Source organism: Megalobrama amblycephala, linkage group LG2, assembly GCF_018812025.1.
Source record: "Megalobrama amblycephala isolate DHTTF-2021 linkage group LG2, ASM1881202v1, whole genome shotgun sequence".
NCBI classification, from domain to species: domain Eukaryota; kingdom Metazoa; phylum Chordata; class Actinopteri; order Cypriniformes; family Xenocyprididae; genus Megalobrama; species Megalobrama amblycephala.
The window spans coordinates 60088749-60109480 of record NC_063045.1 but is presented as its reverse complement, the minus strand read 5'-3'; the positions used below and the strand labels follow the sequence as shown (position 1 = coordinate 60109480).

Below are 20732 nucleotides of genomic sequence, written 5' to 3'. Positions count from 1 at the left end.
GAACCGAGCAGAAACGCAGACGCCAGCGCAGGAACCTGAAGTTTGCACGGTCATACACCGCTCTCCAGCTGCGTATCAGGTTTTATCTTCCACGGAGGTCTTATTTACAAACCCTAAGAGGTGTTCGGCAGCTGTAGCAGTGACTCACTCGCTGAACGTCATCATCTTTTGATTCACAAAAGACCCATTTAAGGCCCTTTAATCTAGGGAACAATACGCCGAACACAATTACAGGCACGACGTGAACTAGTCAAAATCTTTTTCTTAAACAAAAGCAGAGGAATGTCATGGATTTATTATTTTTTCCTCAGAAGAACATGGGAAGGGAGGCAGGTTCCTGTGATCTGAGGATGCTTGCCCTCTAGTGGAGAAGAAGATGCAACTACGAGTTTTGGCTGGTGTTCAAAGGGCCCCTGGCAATGGCACACTCAGCATTTAGTTCATTCAAAACGCACATAAGACAGCAAAACAGCTCACGGATTCCTAGCATCAAACGGTCGGTGCCGTTTAGACCTGAAAACAAAGTCATTCGAAGCATACGCTATGCCACAATGGCCATGTCATACCAGCAAAGACATTGAGCTTCTAGTAAAGTTATGGACTGCATTTATCAGACCTGCATGCATGATAGGACTTTAAGGTTGAGGTGACTTTGCATTTAAGGACTTTCATTACCATAATCATCATCATAATCGCATGTATCACAAGTACAACGGAGAATAAAATGCATTAAAAAGAGAGAGAAAAACCACTGCATTTTAATGCATGAGCATGGAGTAGAGATTGTTCTTCTGCATATAACCTACAATCCAGTCCAAAAATCCTCTACTTGGACTAAATGCATCATTAAAACCTCAAATATTTCAACATCAAATACTCTCCAAGCACGAATTCAGCGTACAACCTTCAAGATCATGTTCATCCAGAGGTCTTCCCCTCCTGATCTACTGCCAAACTCACAATACACTCCCATAAATCTGATCTCGTGCTTACCTTCTTCCGGGGCTGCCATTTCATCATATTTGTAAAGCAAAAATGAACAGCATCAAAACATCACGATGGCAGAGAAGTGGGATTCAGGATGAGGAGGACATAAAGTCACAGTGTCTCCGGACGGCAGATTCATGACGCTCTCCAGGCGCGCGAACGTGCGTAAAAGCGCAGAGCACTGGAGCCTCTAGTGTCCTCCTGATAATCCAACACGCGCAGTCTGGAGATTTCTGCTCGTTTGAGCTTCAACTGGTAGTTTAATGTTCGTTTAAATGCGCGATAGCGATTATTACGATCGTGTAAGCCCAGATGGGACACTTGGCACGCTATATGCGGAGACATTCGCTCTCCATCGTGACAGCGGATGATGTGCCTCGCGCGGAAGAAAAGAGAAGAAAAACTTTCCGTTCTGATAAACGCTACACGATTGTTCGCTCCAAACAGTCCGGTTTCCTTTAAGTGTCCGGGTAGCGTGCGCAAAAGCGCGAAAAGTTCTGCATAAAACGAGTGTTGATGGAAAATAATCCTCAAAAATCACAGTGGATCCAGATTCCAGAGATGATGCGTAATTCTATACATACACACACACACACGCACGCGCGCGCAAAAGAAAAAAACCCTCAAAGACGCGCAGAAATAGACGGATCCAGTTGGAGAGAAGAAGAGGAGGAGGAGGAGGAGGAGTGGGAAAGAAAAACAGAAAAATCCTTGGAATTTGAGAGTTGGAAGGAGAAGGATATCCTCCGACAGCGCAGAACTGGAGCGCAGAACACTAATAACTTCCTTCCCCGCTGCTCCTCTGCGCTGAGAGAGAGAGAGAGAGAGAGAGAGAGAGAGGAGGACGGTGGAGGAGGAGAGGAGTCCGCGGGGTCATAGAGCCGCCGAATACACTCACACACACACATAATCTGGATTTATAAAGCCCACTGCTGCACAAAGAGGATAAAAGTACTCAAGCACAAACCTTTACACGCTCAACCCAGAACTGTCCATTCAAGACATTGGATAAAACATAACTTAAGAAAAAAAAAAAAAAAAAAGATTTATATTTCTAAAGAGAAAAGGGCTTGTAGAGCAACAAAAAAGTCTTTCTATGTTCTGTATGTTCTGTAACTGTGGTTTTTAGAAGTTTACTGTACAAATAGAACACTTTACAATAAGGTTCCATTTGTTAACATGAACTAACAATGGAAAATACTTCAAAGAATTTGTTCATTTTAATGTTAATTTCGACATTTACATATACGTTATTAAAAATTATCGAAATCTGTTAATATTATTTAATGTACATGAACTAACAATGAACAGCTGTGGTTTTATTAACGAACATTAACAAAGATTAATAAATATTGCTTGATCAGTCTGTTAGTTACTGCATAAACTAATGTTAACTAATGGAACATTATTGTAAAGTGTTACCAAATACATTGATGATATTGTAAGAATTACTGTATGATATTGCATTTATTGTGTCAATAAATGATATAATCTAAATACAGAAATATATCTGAACTAATAAAATATATTTTAATATTGTTTCTGTAAATTGTACTGAGAATACTTCCATTGAAGGACACAAGTGTGGTTAAATATAATATAATATAATATAATATAATATAATATAATATAATATAATATAATATAAATATAATATAATATAATATAATATAATATAATAGAATAGAATAGAATAGAATAGAATAGAATATTAAATATATTCAATTTAAAACAATATTTTATTAAAGTACACATCTTGTGAACACACATTTAAATATATATATATAGAATATTTTAAACATTTTACAGTAAAATTACAGTAGTATATAATGTAATGATGTTTTACAGTAAAATTATATATATATATATATATATATATATAATTTTATGTATAATAATATATTATAATAAAATAAATTATATATATTATTTTATTATAATATGTGTGTGTGTGTTCAGTATATCAGCAGTTTCTGATCTATATCTATATATATATATATATATATATATATATATATATATATATATATATATATATATATATATATCAGACAATGTATTGTGATAATGGTTAAATCAGTAAAAATTGTGGGTGACTCACAATAACTTTCATGCTTATATCATCATTAAGAAACAAAATATAATTCATAACAGATCATTAGTTGATGTACATTCAAATACAGATACTGTAGGCCTATATGTAAATTAAATCTGGGTGACATTTCTAATCTAAATGTACATTAGCTAATGATCTGTTAAGAATTATATAATGTAATGATGTTTGTTAATATCTTACTAATGAAAATTATCATAAACACCCTCAAACTAACATACAATATATATCGGCACAGTACTGAGGTGATTAATGAACGAGGTTTATATTAAGGCATCACTTTACAAAATGGCAGTGAGTGCATCAAAATGCATTAGGTACATTTACACTCAAGGTTTGTGGACTTCTTTAGCCCTAAACTCCAGCCTGGTCCAGCGTGTGTTTATAATAACAAAATCAATTACTGCATTCCTGCTGAAAATAGCTCACTGTAATACGACACCTGTTCTGTCCATCGTCGGCCATCTTTAAACATTCATCTCTCTGCTTGTTTACCTTGGTGCTTGGCTTCTTAAGAGAGATTTGGAAAAGTCCCTGTGTCTCCGCTTGGACAATTGCCCTGATCCTCGACTAATATTATTCTGAGGTCCACTTTCAAAAAGTTTAAATGCCACCGAAAGTGTTGACGGACAGGAAGAGGGCAGGACCGCGTCTCTCCTGGCAATTCCTGCATTTGCACACAAAACACATTGTTTCTCCCAACAGCAAGAACATTACACATTTCTGCACAGAATACACACTCAAAACACACTTGCACCTGCTCACGGTTGACTTAGAAACAAGCTCCCCGTGTCAAATAAAGGACAAGACAGACACTGCTGCGGATAATACGACTAGTGAGACAAAGATATAACAACGTTACAGGTTTGAACTGATATAAATGACCTCCATCAGTGTCAGCTCAGAGTAAAAGCACAGATGTTGGGCTTCAGTGGCAGTTTAAGGGCACAGATTTGACATTGTTAACCAACAATGAAGATAAACTACAGGCGGCATTATTTATTCATGCATCAGCAATAAAACCTTATTAAAAGCACATTTCATCAGAACAGCAGCTGTCAAATGCCATGATATCAGAGTAATATCAGGTCACTTTCCAATAAAAGAGCCGCTGTGTGATGAAATACCAAGACAACCTGTAAACATCTAAACAGCCACCGGGCAACATTACATCTAAAAACACAGCCAGCTATGCTACTGACATAAAAGTCATTATTATAAAGTTCATGGTAAACCCTAACACTCAAAATAATTAATTGGTTTGAGTAGCTTAAACAAATTAGCTCAGTCAAATTAACTTTTATGAGTATTTAGCACTTTTTTTCTTTCCAGTTCACTGAACTGACATATTTTAAGTAAACTGAACTGTTTCATTGTTTTGAGTTTTATGAACTCATTTCTTTTAATTTAGATGAACTTAAGTTTAACTACAACTGGGCTGGGATTTCTATTTTTCCAGAATGCTTGAAAGGGAGAGTAAATGTTAAAAATTAAGTGTTATATAATGTTTTTTTTGTGCAATATTAATGTTAAGGGGGAGTTTTGCCAACTTATTCGGGTTTACACTGTTTGATAATGGCCTTTATTAGGAGCTACAGCATTTAATAAGCACTAGATTGTGCTAGAGTCCTCAAATGTTAAAATATCCCCAACTTTGTTAATGCTTGGTTTGGTTATATGCATCCTAGTCTTGCGTAGCCAGACCTTCAGACTGACAGCAGAAGGTCTGGACTCTATCGCAGCTTTCATTGGTCAAGGACCGGCCAAGAGGACACTGACCGACATGTAAAGCAGCCAATCACGTCATGTTTAGAGGTTTGAAATTGTAAAGTCGATGGGCCTACAATAACAGATTGGCCTCTGGCAGACTGTTAAAGAACACAACACACACGTCTCCTGGAAATCCTGGAGAATTCAACCAATCAGATGACAACTTCGAAACTCCCGAAGTGTTTCCCATTTTGTGTTGCTTATGAATCAGACATTCAGCATGAAGTCCAAGGTTGAGATTATAAGCATCCTAACAAGTCTTACAAAGGAGTTAAAATGGCTGCCACATGTGTGATTGTGAAGTCCATGAGACTGTAGGGTGTCCCGTTTGTCATTTTAGGTTTCAGAAGAGTGCTCGCTAGCTCCCCCTTTGCAGCGGATATGTGCTTTATGTATTTTACAGTCAAAGTGGCATTACGTCACGAAAGTTTGGACTCAAAGAACGAAAGTGTTTAGGGTGCCATTTGGGGCAGGGTCGAAATTACCCAAAACTCCTAAGCAATGTGCTAGTATGTTTAGCACAGGTAGGCCCCCCTTAAAGGGGACCTATAATGCCCCTTTAACAAGATGTAATATCAGTCTCTGGTGTCTCCAGAATGTGTGTGTGAAGTTTCAGCTCAAAATCCCCCACAGATCATTTATTATAGCCTGTCAAATTTGCCCCTATTTGGGTGTGAGCAAAAACACGCCGTTTTTGTGTGTGTCCCTTTAAATGCAAATGAGCTGCTGCTCCCCGCCCCCTTTCCAGAAGAGGGCGGGGCTTTAACAGCTCAACAACAACAAAGCTGGAGAATCTCATGCAGACAAAATGAGGAAAGTGTTCAGCCTTACATTGTTCAAACCGGAGTCGACACTGATGGAGAGACTCAGGACGTTTCTGAATGGTTAGTGGATAAATTTATGTAGTTGCTGTGGAGTTGATTCAACTCACCGACTAGCATGTGCCGTCATGTTCATCTTTTGTGCAAATCCAGTGTTGAATTGACCCTCGTTTGTGAAGCAGTCCGGTGTAAAATGACGGCATGTCAACAACACTCTATTACAACAACTCTTCCTCTTCTCTAAAGCAGCTCAACATGACCTCGCCCCCTTTGTTGTGTGTTCTCGGGGGCGGGGTTTATGTAAATTTTAGGGTTAGTTGATGTCACCAACCCGGGAAGAAGCTCGTTTGTCGTAGTCCTTAAACAGAGAATTCTTTAAATCACAATCTCCATCTCTGATTGTGTTCATCTGAAAGTAGATAGTCATATACACCTAGGATGGCTTGAGGGTGAGAAAATCATAGGATAATTTTCATTTTGGGGTGAACTAACCCTTTAGGCCTGACCTGCTCTGTCGTGTGCTTACAAGCACAACAGTGTGACAGGAAACACAGACGGGTGAAAGTGTCCAAACCTGCAGATGATTCTCTGAACTCCAGCTGTGGTCTGCTTTTCCCATCAGGGCATCAAATATTGGCTTTTTGAAAGCACTTCTAGTGATTTAGCAGAAACATTCAGCATCTGTATGTTTTCTGTGTGTCACACACCCCTGCCTTTATCATTCTACTAAAAGGACTGGCTGACGGAGAAATGAAAGGCTGGATATAGGAAAAGTGCATTACAGAGATACGGACGAGTGGCAGACATGGGTGTATAACCGTGTCCTCATGTAAGAGAGATTACCAACACTCTGACTTACACTTATACAGACTCATGCGATGGTTTGAATGCCATTTTCTTTCCTGTGTTGATGCATTTTCTATGTCAAATATCGAAGGGTTTGTCTTTTTAGAATAGCCTACAGTCTTCGTATAGCAAATGACTTTAATGCACATCACAATTCCAACTCTTGAAATCAGTTTTATGGGAGGAACGTCCTTATTTTAGAGAGCATGCAATTGGACAAAAAATAATACAAGATTAGTCACTGAAAAAAAGAGTTTATTTTGTCAACATTTAGCAGTAGACACAACCTTAAAGCTAACAGACATGAACTAAAAGCCAGAAAACTCCAATTCTGATTGCATGTCATTTTTAATAAAGCACAAATTGCATTCGCATTTCTTTGGGTACGATTTCGAAATAATGCACAGAATCAACTCATAATGTTATTTGCTGAAAATCCCTTTAGGTTTGTTTTCACCCAAATGAATCACAGAACTGTTTAAAGCAACTTGGTAAACAAGAATATTCAAGCGTATTGTGAAGATCCCGAGACCTTGGGAAGCATCGTGCATGTGTGTGTGTGCGCATGCGACAGAGTGACGAGGCCGTGGGCTATAATGAGAGCTGCTAATTAATGTTGTGAGGCGTATCTCACAGCCACAGCAGCTCTATCTTCAGACAGCAGCTCTACTCTCTTGCTCGCTGATGGAGAGGAGGAGGGGGCGTGAAACAGACACCTCGGCTCTCCAAACACAAAAGATGCAACAAGCCTTTCTAAGACCCAACAGCTGCTCCACCTTTACTCTCAGCCCTACTAATGGCTCTCAATTGAACTCTCCCGCTCTGATGAAGATGTATTGAGTTCTTAGGTGCCCTGGAGATCCAGTCTAATTCCCAGTAGGAAGGTGTGGGTCAGATGGGTCACATTTTGCTGTAAGCCGTGCATGAGGGACAGCTGGAGGTCAGGAGGACACATCCCAGATCTGGCTTTTCATTGTTAGACCTGGGCAACCCTCGAGGAAAGAGGGGTCTGCATGCACACAACCCTCAAAAATCTTCAGTGATTCCACAGTACCTTGGGTTCAGAAAACAACCATGGTTCTAAAAAGTGAATGAAGTTACATTATAGGCGTTTCAGAGCAGCATGTTGGTTTCTGGGTTCTGTAAAGTCTAAAAATGATTCTGTAGTCTACAATATTGGTTTATGGGTTCTGTAAATTGTTCTGTAAAGTCTAAAATATTGATTTATGTGTCTATAAAGTCTAAAATATTGGTTTCTGGGTTATGCAAAAGTCTAAGCGTTGTTCTGTAATGTCTAAAATAAAGTTTTTTGGGTTCTGTAAAGTCTACAAATTGTTCTAAAATATTGGTTTCTAGGTCTGTAAAGTCTAAAATATTGGTTTCGGAATTCTGTAAAGTCTAAACTTTGTTCTGTAAAGTCTAACACATTGGTTTCTAGGTCTGTAAAGTCTAAAATATTGGTTTCTGAATTCTGTAAAGTCTAAACATTGTTCTGTAATGTCTAAAATGTTGGTCTCTGGGTCTATAAAGTCTAAAATATTGGTCTCTGGGTCTGTAAAATCTACAATTTTGGTCTCTGGGTCTGTAAAGTCTACAATTTTGGTCTCTGGGTCTGTAAAATCTACAATTTTGGTCTCTGGGTCTGTAAAATCTACAATTTTGGTCTCTGGGTCTGTAAAGTCTAAAATATTGGTTTCTGGGTTCTGTAAAAGTCTAAGCGTTGTTCTGTAATGTCTAAAATAAAGTTTTTTGGGTTCTGTAAAGTCTACAAATTGTTCAAAAATATTGGTTTCTGGATTCTGTAAAGTCTAAACATTGTTCTGTAATTCTGTAAAGTCTAAACTTTGTCTAAAATAAAGTTTTTTTGGGTTCTGTAAAGTCTACAAATTGTTCTAAAATATTGGTTTCTGGGTCTATAAAGTGTAAAATATTGGTCTCTGGGTCTGTAAAGTCTAAAATGTTGGTTTCTGGGTCTATAAAGTGTAAAATATTGGTCTCTGGTTCTGTAAAGTCTAAAATGTTGGTCTCTGGGTCTGTAAAGTCTAAAATGTTGGTCTCTGGGTTCTGTAAAATCTACAATTTTGGTCTCTGGGTCTACTAAAAATTGGTTTTTGGGTTCTGTTTGGTCTGTAATGTCTGGGTTCTGTAAAGTCTAAAATATTGGTTTCTGGATTCTGTAAAGTCTAAACATTGTTCTGTAAAGTCTAAAATATTGGTCTCTGGGTCTGTAAAGTCTAAAATATTGGTCTCTGGGTCTGTAAAGTCTAAAATGTTGGTCTCTGGTTCTGTAAAGTCTAAAATATTGGTCTCTGGATTCTGTAAAGTCTAAATGGGTCTAAAATATTGGTCTCTGGGTCTGTAAAGTCTAAAATATTGGTCTCTGGGTCTATAATGTGTAAAATATTGGTCTCTGGATTCTGTAAAGTCTAAAATATTGGTTTCTGGGTCTATAAAGTGTAAAATATTGGTCTCTGGGTCTGTAAATTGGTCTCTGGGTCTATAATGTGTAAAATATTGGTCTCTGGATTCTGTAAAGTCTAAAATGTTGGTCTCTGGGTCTGTAAAGTCTAAAATATTGGTCTCTGGGTTCTGTAAAGTCTAAAATGTTGGTCTCTGGGTCTGTAAAGTCTAAAATGTTGGTCTCTGGTTCTGTAAAGTCTAAAATATTGGTCTCTGGGTCTGTAAAGTCTAAAATGTTGGTCTCTGGGTCTGTAAAGTCTAAAATGTTGGTCTCTGGTAGGGCTGGGCGATATATCGCATGCGATTCTCACGCGCATTTCGTCAGTAAAGCCGGTTCCCTGATTACCGCTAAATCGCCATCACCTGCTTTCAAATGGAGCGCCATTTAATAGACAGAGCCGTAGTTCACTGATAAGCCACGCAAATATCACGTTCATTATCGAAGGCGATTCATCTGTGATATGAATGTGATATTGCGTGGCTTATCAGTGAACTACGGCTCTGTCTATTAAATGGCGCTCCATTTGAAAGCAGGTGATGCGATTTAGCGGTAATCAGGGAACCGGCTTTACTGAAGAAATGCGCGTGAGAATCGCATGCGATATATCGCCCAGCCCTAGTCTCTGGGTTCTGTAAAGTCTAAAATATTGGTCTCTGGGTCTGTGAAATCTAAAATTTTGGTCTCTGGATTCTGTAAAGTCTAAACATTGTTCTGTAAAGTTTATAATATTTGGTCTCTGGGTCTGTAAAGTCTAAAATATGTTGGTCTCTGGGTCTGTAAAGTCTAAAATGTTGGTCTCTGGGTCTGTAAAGTCTAAAATGTTGGTCTCTGGTAGGGCTGGGCGATATATCGCATGCGATTCTCACGCGCATTTCGTCAGTAAAGCCGGTTCCCTGATTACCGCTAAATCGCCATCACCTGCTTTCAAATGGAGCGCCATTTAATAGACAGAGCCGTAGTTCACTGATAAGCCACGCAAATATCACGTTCATTATCGAAGGCGATTCATCTGTGATATGAATGTGATATTGCGTGGCTTATCAGTGAACTACGGCTCTGTCTATTAAATGGCGCTCCATTTGAAAGCAGGTGATGGCGATTTAGCGGTAATCAGGGAACCGGCTTTACTGACGAAATGCGCGTGAGAATCGCATGCGATATATCGCCCAGCCCTAGTCTCTGGGTTCTGTAAAATCTACAATTTTGGTCTCTGGGTCTGTGAAATCTAAAATTTTGGTCTTTGGATTCTGTAAAGTCTAAACATTGTTCTGTAAAGTTTATAATATTTGTCTCTGGGTCTGTAAAGTCTAAAATATTGGTTTGTTAAAAATATTAAAAATACATTATTAAAAATACATACTGAGTGACTGAAACAGTCTTTGTCATCGAATAAACTTGTTTGTTCACACTGAGGCCACAGTATGAACGCTCTTGTTTCTGAGGTGAATTATCCAATGTTGCTTTCAGTATGTCTAGAAAGATCATGAAAAAATATATCCAAACTCACATTAGACACTTTTAACATTAAATAAAGCACATAATCACCTGAGATTATCATTGTCATATTGTATGTTGTTGTTCCAGCCACAATTTTGCATGAAATAGAAACAGTTCCAAAAATAAATGTAAATGTAAATCATATGACCATCACAACTGGTTAGGATTAAAACTCAGATTAACATGGAAAAGATACCTTTTATTGCATGTTGTGGCATCACTTCACATCTGGTTAGGAGGACATTATTTTAAACATGAAAGCTACTTTATTTGTCCTTCTTGCAGCTTGGGCACACTACTAAACATCTGCTTTTGTGTTTCACAAAAGAAAGAAACTAACACTGGCTTAAAAACAACATGACAGAATTTTCCTTTCAAAAGGTTCTCGTATGACATCAGACTGTAAAATCCTCTAATTGGAGGCTTTATTTTTAAGAGCGTGCTCAATCAAGCAAAGATACAGACCGGTGGGAACAGATCCCTGAGGAGAAACGCTCTCTTAGAGCACCATCAAACTGTCGGCCAGTATTAGATATGCTGACCTTACGGACAGATTATTTGCCTCTGCCACAGGCCACTCAAATGACCCCGAGGGCAATTAGATTGAGAATAGAATTACCTTCGGTTCTCCAGGTCTTTTACTCTCACAATGCAACTGCTAATTCAATCAGTTCAAGGATGCATTCTGGTTTGTCGCCCCGGCTAAGTTTAGCCGGCTGAGGTCTATAAACACTGCGGCGAGCTCAAACTGACCGTGTGAGACTCTAGGGCCTCCTGGAGCGCTGCCACCATTGTGTAGCACCATCAGGCCATAAAAACAGCCTTCGATCGGGTCGATCTGATTGTACTATTGTTGTTTTTAGCGGATGCATGAGTTTGTGTTCACTTGAATAGTTCAATATAGAGCAAACAAATCAGGTTTATTCTTGAAAAGTAAAACACAGACTTCCCAGTCAATATCTTTTCCAGAATATGCATAATTTTGCATTTATGTTGCGGTGCCTCAACGCGACACAACCCTCATTTAAAATTCAACAGTTTAATCAATAATTCATATATTGTCAAACACACTGCGCAGCTCTGACAAATGTCGAGGATTTTCCCATCACCCCTGTTTACGGCTGAGTCCCACGGGTGCCACTGTTGTTACGATACCAAATGAATATCTGCCATTAAAACGAGCCGACGCCATTAGAGAAAATGAGGCTGATGAGACGGATGTTGTAAACCGAGCACCTCCACCTCTCAGAAAAAACACTAAAGCAACGTGCTTTACATCCCACTCCAGCTGCAATTCACATTCTGTTAATGACCAATATTTGTCTTTCTTATATATAGAGAGAGACTTAATTAGTTGTATTAGATACCAAAGGCAAGCATGACTATTACTATTGGAAATATTAAACCTCTTACCATACATATTAAACTTTGGTAAATATATTGCCCAGTGTTTTGTAGTGGAGAGGTGTGCTAGTACATTTCTGTGACCAGATAAACAATTATCTGCAAAACAGCTGAAAAAAGGATACCTAGAGACCAGAATATCAGAAAGACTTGGGCTAGCAATCAGAACACCTTAACACCCTCATAGCAGCTGATAAAATGGCTCGGAGTACTTTTGCAACCACATAGCAACACCCTAGCAACTGCTGAAAATGGCTGAGAAAACCATAATACCTGTTCAAAATGGGTCAAAACACCTTTGCAACCAAATAGCAACACCCTAGCAATGGCTGAACATGGCTCAGAACACCATAACAGTCTTCACTTGCTTGAAATGGCTCAGAACACCCTAGCAACTCCTGCAAATGGTCCAGAACACGTTAGCAACCACATAGCAACACCCTAGCAACTACTAAAAATGCCTCAGAACACTGTAGCAACTACCTACCAACTTCTATAAATGGTTCAAATACAATAGTAACTGGTAAAATGCTCAGAATACCCTAGCAACTACATAGCAAAACACTAACAACAGCTAAAAATGTCCTTAGCAAACACTTAGCAACACCCTAGCAACGGCTGAAAATGGCTTGGAAAACCATAACAGTCTTCACCTGCTGGAAATGGCTCAGAACACCCTAGCAACTCCTAAAAATTGCCCAGAACATCTAAGCAACCACATAGCAATGCCCTAGCAACTACTAAAAATGCCTCAGAACACCCTAGCAACCACCTACCAACTTCTATTAATGGCTCAAACACAATAGCAACTGCTAAAATGCTCAGAACATCCTAACAACTACATAGCAAAACACTAACGACAGCTAAAAATGTCCTTAGCAAATACTTAGCAACACCCTAACAACTGTTGAAAATGGCTGAGAAAACCATAACACCTGTTCAAAATGGGTCAGAACATATTTGCAACCAAATAGCAACACCCTAGCAATGGCTGAAAATATCTCAGAAACCATAACAGTCTTCGCCTGCTGGAAATGGCTCAGAACTTCCTAGTAACTCCTGAAAATGGTCCAGAACATCTTAGCAACCACATAGCAACACCTTAGCAACTACTAAAATGCCTCAGAGCACCCTAGCAACCACCTACCAAACACAATACTAACTGCTAAAATGCTCAGAACACCCTAGCAGCTACATAGGAAAACACTAACAACAGCTAAAAATGTCCTTTGAAAAATACTTAGCAACACCCTAGCAACTGTTGAAAATGGCTGAGAAAACCATAACACCCGTTCAAAATGGGTCAGAACACCTTTGCAACCATCCTAGAAATGGCTGGAAATGTCTCGGAAAACCATAACAGTCTTCACCTGTTGGAAATGGCTCAGAACACCCTAGCAACCACCTACCAACTTCTGTAAGTGGCTCAAACACAAAAGCGGCTGCTAAAATGCTCAGAACACCCTAGCAAAATGCTAACAACTGCTAAATATGTACTTAGCAACACCCTAGCAATTTCTAAAAATGGTTCAGAACACCCTAACAACCACCCAGCAACACCCTAGCAAAGAAATTGTTCCCAGAAATGACCTTTGCAACCACATAGCAATCATCAAGAACATCGTACCAATCACACATCAACGCACTAAATAAGACTCAGAATCCATTAACAACGTCATAGCAACACCTTGGAAACCACCTACAATGGGTTTGCTTTGTGGCAGCAAGTTTAGTACATGCAGAAAAAAATCAAAAATCTTTGCATGTACTTCTAACGGCTATTCCCAATTACTATAATGAGCATAGAGCTGTTTATCTACAAAGGGATGCTATTTATATAAAAATACTTCATACAAAAACACAGGGCCCTTTAAAGCTGTGTTTAATAATTCATCTGCACTGGATATCGACGTAACGGAGTTCAACATGCTGTTTAAATCAACACGGCTGTTAAAGAGCAGTCGGATTTCATCTGAACCCAGATCAATAATAACACAGCACAGCGGAGCCACAAACGCACTCTGAAGATGCAAACAAAGAGAAACAGAGGGTTTGTGTGGTCCCCTGGTGTTGGCAGAGATAACAGCATTTTCAGCTTTGAGTGTGTATGTGTGTGTGTTTATGGTTCTGAATGTGTGTTTGTCTGTGAAGTGTTTGGGCTAATGTGGCAGTTAGTCCAAAAAGCCAAATAAATATCCCATGTTCTCACCATCTAACACTTTAAAATGAAGAAGATATTTTTAGATTTGCCACATAACAAATGCTGAGATTCACTACTGTTCAAAAGTTTTGGGTCAGTAAGACTTCTGCTCACCAAGGCTGTATTTATGTCATCAAAAATACAGTAAAAACAGCAATATTGTGAAATAATATTACAATTTACTAGATAAACTAGATAAAAAAAGTTCAAGACAAACTTTGACGCTGACTTGAGAAAGCCTGAACAGAAAGTATGAAAAGCTTCAGTTCTCAGTTTGAAGTATAGTTTGAAGTTTTAAAGCTTAAAGTTTGAAGGTTTTGAAGGCAATACAGAAAACAGATAAATGAACTGAGTTAGCATGAATTAGCATGTTTTAGCATGTTGCTAGCATGTCCCAAGGTAGTTGCTAGGCTTTGCTAGTGGTAGATACTTGGTGGATGAAGCTTAAAGGTGCCCTAGAATCAAAAATTGAATTTACCTCGGCATAGTTGAATAACAAGAGTTCAGTACATGGAAATGACATACAGTGAGTTTCAAACTCCATTGCTTCCTCCTTCTTATGTAAATCTCATTTGTTTAAAAGACCTCTGAAAAACAGGCAAATCTCAACATAACACCGACTGTTACGTAACAGTCGGGATCATTAATATGTACGCCCCCAATATTTGCATATGCCAGCCCATGTTCAAGGCATTAGACAAGGGCAGCCAGTATTAACGTCTGGATCTGTGCACAGCTGAATCATCAGACTAGGTAAGCAAGCAAGGACAATAGCGAAAAATGGCAGATGGAGCAATAATAACTGACATGATCCATGATTATCATGATATTTTTAGTGATATTTGTGAATTGTCTTTCTAAATGTTTTGTTAGCATGTTGCTAATGTACTGTTAAATGTGGTTAAAGTTACCATCGTTTCTTACTGTATTCACGGAGACAAGAGAGCCATCGCTATTTTCATTATTAAACACTTGCAGTCTGTATAATGCATAAACACAACTTCATTCTTTATAAATCTCTCCAACAGTGTGTAATGTTAGCTTTAGCCCATTAGCAATGGAGCACTATCAAACTCATTCAGAATCAAATGTAAACATCCAAATAAATACTATACTCACATGATCCGACGCATGTATGCAGCATGCATGACGAACATCTTGTAAAGATCCATTTGAGGGTTATATTAGCTGTGTGAACTTTGTAAATGCACTGTATTATAGTCGAGAGCTCGGGGAGGCAGGGAGTGCGCGATTTAAAGGGGCCGCAGCCTGAATCGGTGCATAGTTAATGATGCCCCAAAAAAGGGAGTTAAAAAAATTAATTTAAAAAAATCTATGGGGTATTTTGAGCTGAAACTTCACAGACACATTCAGGGGACACCTTAGACTTATATTACATCTTGTAAAAACTGGTTCTAGGGCACCTTTAAGGTATTGTATAAATGTTTTGACCCCCTCAATGAAAGCATATGGACTTTTCATTGTTTTGATCGTCTGTTTAACAAAACTTGTAAGTCGTATCAGTTACAAAAGATAGCACAACGAGTCTGAAGGTCTGACACGAGTTTGGTGGTTCTAGCTTGAAAGCTTTGGGAGGATTTGAACATTTTTGTCTCAGAACAAGAAGAAGAATAGCTATAAGTTTACATAGCACAACAGTTGGCTTTCTCAAGCCAACATAACCGTTTCTGATATATTTTTAAGATGTAATTTATTCCTGTGATCAAAGCTGAATGTTCAGCATCATTACTCCAGACTTCAGTGTCACATGATCCTTCAGAAATCTTTAGAGTGAATCTAAGCACTCAATACGTCAAAGAGAAACTACAAGGGTCAAATTCCAGTGCTAGCATCAAGGCTAGCATTGGACGAATCACTCATGGCTCTCATTTATAATCAGAGGTGCGTGTGAGGGAGGGTATGTACGATTTATCACCACTACACTGAGATTACGGCACACGTGACGCCCTTAGACATGCCTCTACTAACAAACCCTCCGCGGCGTGAGCGATCAGCCATGAGGGGAAGACTTGAATTCATTACAGCCCCTCACACACCTGGTGCTCACGCGGCACTTAATGTAAAACCTGTAAGTTTCACCGCCGGATGTGTGAAAGTCACTTGACAGCTTCTTTTGGAGCAAATGAAGTGGTGGGCATTTGGCAAGCTGCAGATTTATTTATGGCGACGCAGGTTATGTGTACGTTTTTAAAAACAAAGCTTACAATTAGAACCAACCAAGCTTTTACAGTTCCTCAAAGGTTCATGCATGTCAAAGGCTACAGTATTTTGGTGCAAATTCATCTGTTAGTTCAGTAATATGGCTAATACTAAGACAATATTTACCCCAGCATTTGTTTCAAGAGGTAAATCACACTTTGTTCATGCTGTTGTTCATGCATTTACATGGTAATATTAATCCAATATCATTCAGTGTGTACATGCACAACAAAACACAGATCAGCTTATGCAAAAAAATAAATAAAAGGTTTACATTAGACTAGTCATGCTGCACAAGCTGTTAAATGCGTTTACAAGCAGTGAAATCAGGCTGATTAGGTTTCGATTAAACCATTTATGACCTTTATCTGATAAATCAACACCGTTTAAAATATTTACATGACCTTATACGCTGTCAGGGGTGTTAAGCAAATCCAGTCTGAGATTGTGCATGCAAACACACTCGAACTTCTGCACGATAAACAATTTTGGTGTTGTGCTAAATAAAGTGAAATCTGGCGGTTTGCTGAACCACTGAAGATAGTTTATCTGCATTGTGCTCTTGCCCTCCTAATTTTGCATCTCTGGCCTGACCATGCTCTTATCTTTATTATTCCTGCTGACCCTCCTGTCGCTCTGTAAGAGAAATGAAAGGTTAGAAAGACCCGAAAACTTCTCCAGCCGTAAATAAGCCTGAACTGAAACGTTTCCGCCCCTCTTTTGTCTTTGAACTTCAGCGATGTTCTGTGTCAGAGAGACTCCCTTTTCTCATTCGAGTGCGCTTTCATGCAGTCGCTCGTGTCTTTTCGCCGCATGTGCGTGGGGAGCAAGGCCGTAATGGGCTTAAAGCAGGCTTGAGGTTAGTATCAAAGTCTTGAACCTGATAATAAGTAAAATCCCCCTTTTGTGGCTGTGGGAAAAAGCGGCTTCTCTGAGCTAACAAGCATGAAATGTTTCGGCTCTCTCTGGCAGCTCTATTTGTCACGCCTGTTCATGTGATTGCAGCACACCAACTTTTCCTGCTATTCTTTTCCTGCTATTTATTTATTTTTTTACTCTCTTTCTGTGGCAGAGGTCATTGTGACTTTCAGAATGAGAAATCATGGTTTCGCACACCACGGCAGATTATAAACGTCTGCCCACCGGTCATTCTAATGATGCTAGAAAATGAAGCACTCCGGTCAGACATGCAAGAAACGAACAGTCAAATTATGCATGAAAAACACCCTTAAAGGGGACCTATTATGCAAAATTCCCTTTTTGGTTTGGCTATAAATGTGTGTTGGCAGTGTGTGTACACAACCACCCTATAATGATAAAAATCCCAAAAAATTTAAGATCATTTTTTTTTTTAATCCCCATAAATCATAAGCAGTGTCTCAGAACAAGCCGTTTCCAGAACCCTGGCAGTGTGACGTCACATTAGCCACAGGCCCCGCCCACGAATGTTGACAGACACTGCTGTTTTAACATAGAACCGCCCTGAGCAAGTTCACAGCGAGTCCGCCATTGCTGCACTGACGAGAATGTCTCCCAAGCGTTTTAGGTGTTCTGTAGCTGGATGGATTAATCCACATAGCTCTCTCCATTTACTCCCGAAATCTGAGCCGCTGAAAACGAGGTACATTCATTTTGTTTTCAAAGAAAATGCTCCCTCAACTCATTTATGTCTGCGCGAATCATTTCACACCGGACTTTGTGAACCAATGTCAATACAAAGGGACAATACAAAACATACACTCTCCAGAGTGATACTGGATACGGCAGTAATGAAGGTGAGAGCACTTTATTACAGTTCATCGGAGTTGATTTACGGATATAAAGTTTACCCATTTATTAAGCACCACCTGAAAAGGCATAAGGTCTTTATATATTTGTTTACTGGTAGTTATAATAGGTGTTTCTGTGTAATTTGATGTGTATGTTGACGATAATGCAAGGGAGAGAGAGAGAGTTTATGGATAATATTTTAATGCACACATGCACTGTGTTTTATTAAGCTCTTACAGTGATTTTCTAGAGTGAAGACAGATACTTCATATTTTGTGTGAAGTACAATAAACGTTATAAATCTCATCGGTAAACTGGCTTGTACTAATATATTCAAATAATAAAGTGGATAAAAACAAGACAACGATATAAGTTATAAACGTAATTGAACTAAACTATACCTGTTCTATCTCCATGCAGCATATATTCACAGTTTCTGTCATTATAGTGCGTCCTGACTGAATCCTGTCACCGGAGAATCAGCTCTTGAAGCTCCGCCCTCTTAGGCCGAGTGCAGCAGCTCATTTGCATTTAAAGGGACCACACTGAAATGGCACGTTTTTGCTCACCCCCAAAAAGTGTCAATTGCTATCAAAAATTATATGTGGGTTATTTTGAGTTAAAACTTAACATACACACTCTGGGAACAACAGAGACTTATTTTACATCTTGTAAATGGGGGCATAATAGGTCCCCTTTAAGGTTTTGCAACAAAAATATTAAGTATTTTTGTCTTTTTTCCAGTTAAAACAAATCTAAACATCCATTCAAATAAGATAAAGAGCTAATTTAAAAATATACAAAAACATGTTTTAAGAAAATATATCTTGAATTAAGTTTATTTTTGAAAAAAAAAAAAAAAAACCTGAAAATACCAGTGGGGTAAGAAAAAAGTATTGCCCAAATGAAGTATTTAAAATAAAAATACTGACTCATATATAAATACATAAATATATATACAGTATATATATACATAAATATATATACAGTATATATATATACATAAATATATATATACAGTATATATATATATATATATATATATATATATATATATATATATATATATATATATATATATATATATATATACAGTATATATATAATGTTATTGACATTTGGGTGTGTATATATATCCTATATAGAGGCACATTGGAATCATCAATGCTACACAAAGAGAAAATTGTGTTTATTTGAATTTTCAAAACATTCAGTTTTTGAACATTCCAGAGTCCTTTTGATTAACAAATTGTGACCTTTTATCATAATTAGCCCCAATATACATATATATAGTCCTTAAGAAAAACAATCTCAGTAACAGTACATTAATATCGATACATTCAGTATATGTATGTATGTGCATACATATTAAAATACATATGGGGCTAATTATGATATCAGGTCACAATTTGCTAATCAAAAGGACTCATTAAAATAATCAACTGAATGTTTTGAAAATTCAAATAGACACAATTTTCCCTTTGTGTAGCATTGATGATTCCAATGTGCCTCTAAAAACTAATTACTCCAACACGCCCATTCTCATCAGACTGCATAATGGAAAATGTATTTACTGGTTCTTTCCATTTGTCTAAAAGTTTAAGGACTTTAATTTGCTGCTTTAACTAAAACAGTTGCACAAGTAGAAGGGAATGATTGGGGGCCTGCAGACCACACAAGGACATTTATTAAACAAACAGCCCTGCCGCCGCAGTCAAGCGGGGAAACCAACACATCTAGCTCCATAATCTAATTGCTTTCCCACTCTCCACCAAAACAGGCGTATTACAACCGACGAGAGCATTGATCAGGTGGAGGAAGTTATTGCGCGCCGGTCTAGCGGGAGCCGTTAGCGGGCGTAGCATTGTGCATATTTCATGACGATGTGAAAACTATAGAAAGGAGGACTTCCTGACAGAAACTTCTGCAGGAGTTTCACAATGAATTCAAGCTGAAATGAAGGTGACCTCGTTACCAGCGTCTACCATTCAGCTATATAAACCATCCAAAGCAATTCTGCACAGAAATAGATGGCTGGTTTATGTAATGTGGTTTTGATCCATATGTAAATAGAATGTGTGTATTATATATATATATATATATATATATATATATATATATATATATATATATATATATATATATATATATATATATATATATATATATGGAGGCCTCACTGAACCATTGGATTTCATCAAAAATATCTGTATTTTTATTTGTGTTCTGAAGATGAACGAAGGTCTTATGGGTGTGGAACGACATGAGGGTGAGAAATTAATGACAGAATTTTCATTTTTGGGTGAACTAACCCTTTAATTCTTAATTCTGTTGCTCTAAAAGTGTGAACTGCACCATTTTGAAATCAGCTGAGCTGCAGTTACCCTACTGAAAAATATGGTTAAGTTAGTAGCATCACTACTTTTACTTTAACAGTTTGGCCTCTATGACACGCTGCACCCCGCTACGCCTGTGACTTCACCTATCCCCTCCGATCAGCTCCAACCAGAGGCTCCCGCAGAGGTCAGGATGAAGGGACAGACCTCCAGGCGACAGTCGGACACGGTGAAGCTCCTCTGCCCGCATCCTGCCCGGCTCCTGCTGGAGGGAAGTGCTGGTACAGGAGACACGGACACTTTTATT

General features: G+C 38.4%; 1 protein-coding gene across 3 annotated transcripts in view; it reads right to left on the bottom strand.

The window, feature by feature from the left end:
- Positions 1-20732, bottom strand: part of ttc28 (tetratricopeptide repeat domain 28) — a 345699-nt gene that overhangs the window by 222022 nt on the left and 102945 nt on the right. Inside the window, exon 1 of one of the 3 annotated variants that reach the window (XM_048181320.1) lies at positions 994-2240. The exons of the other annotated variants lie outside the window; for them this stretch is intronic. Coding sequence (XP_048037277.1) covers positions 994-1020 — 27 coding nt within the window. The 5' untranslated portion in view covers positions 1021-2240. Of the gene's footprint in view, positions 1-993; positions 2241-20732 lie in introns of those variants that run through there. 3 annotated transcript variants of the gene reach the window in all.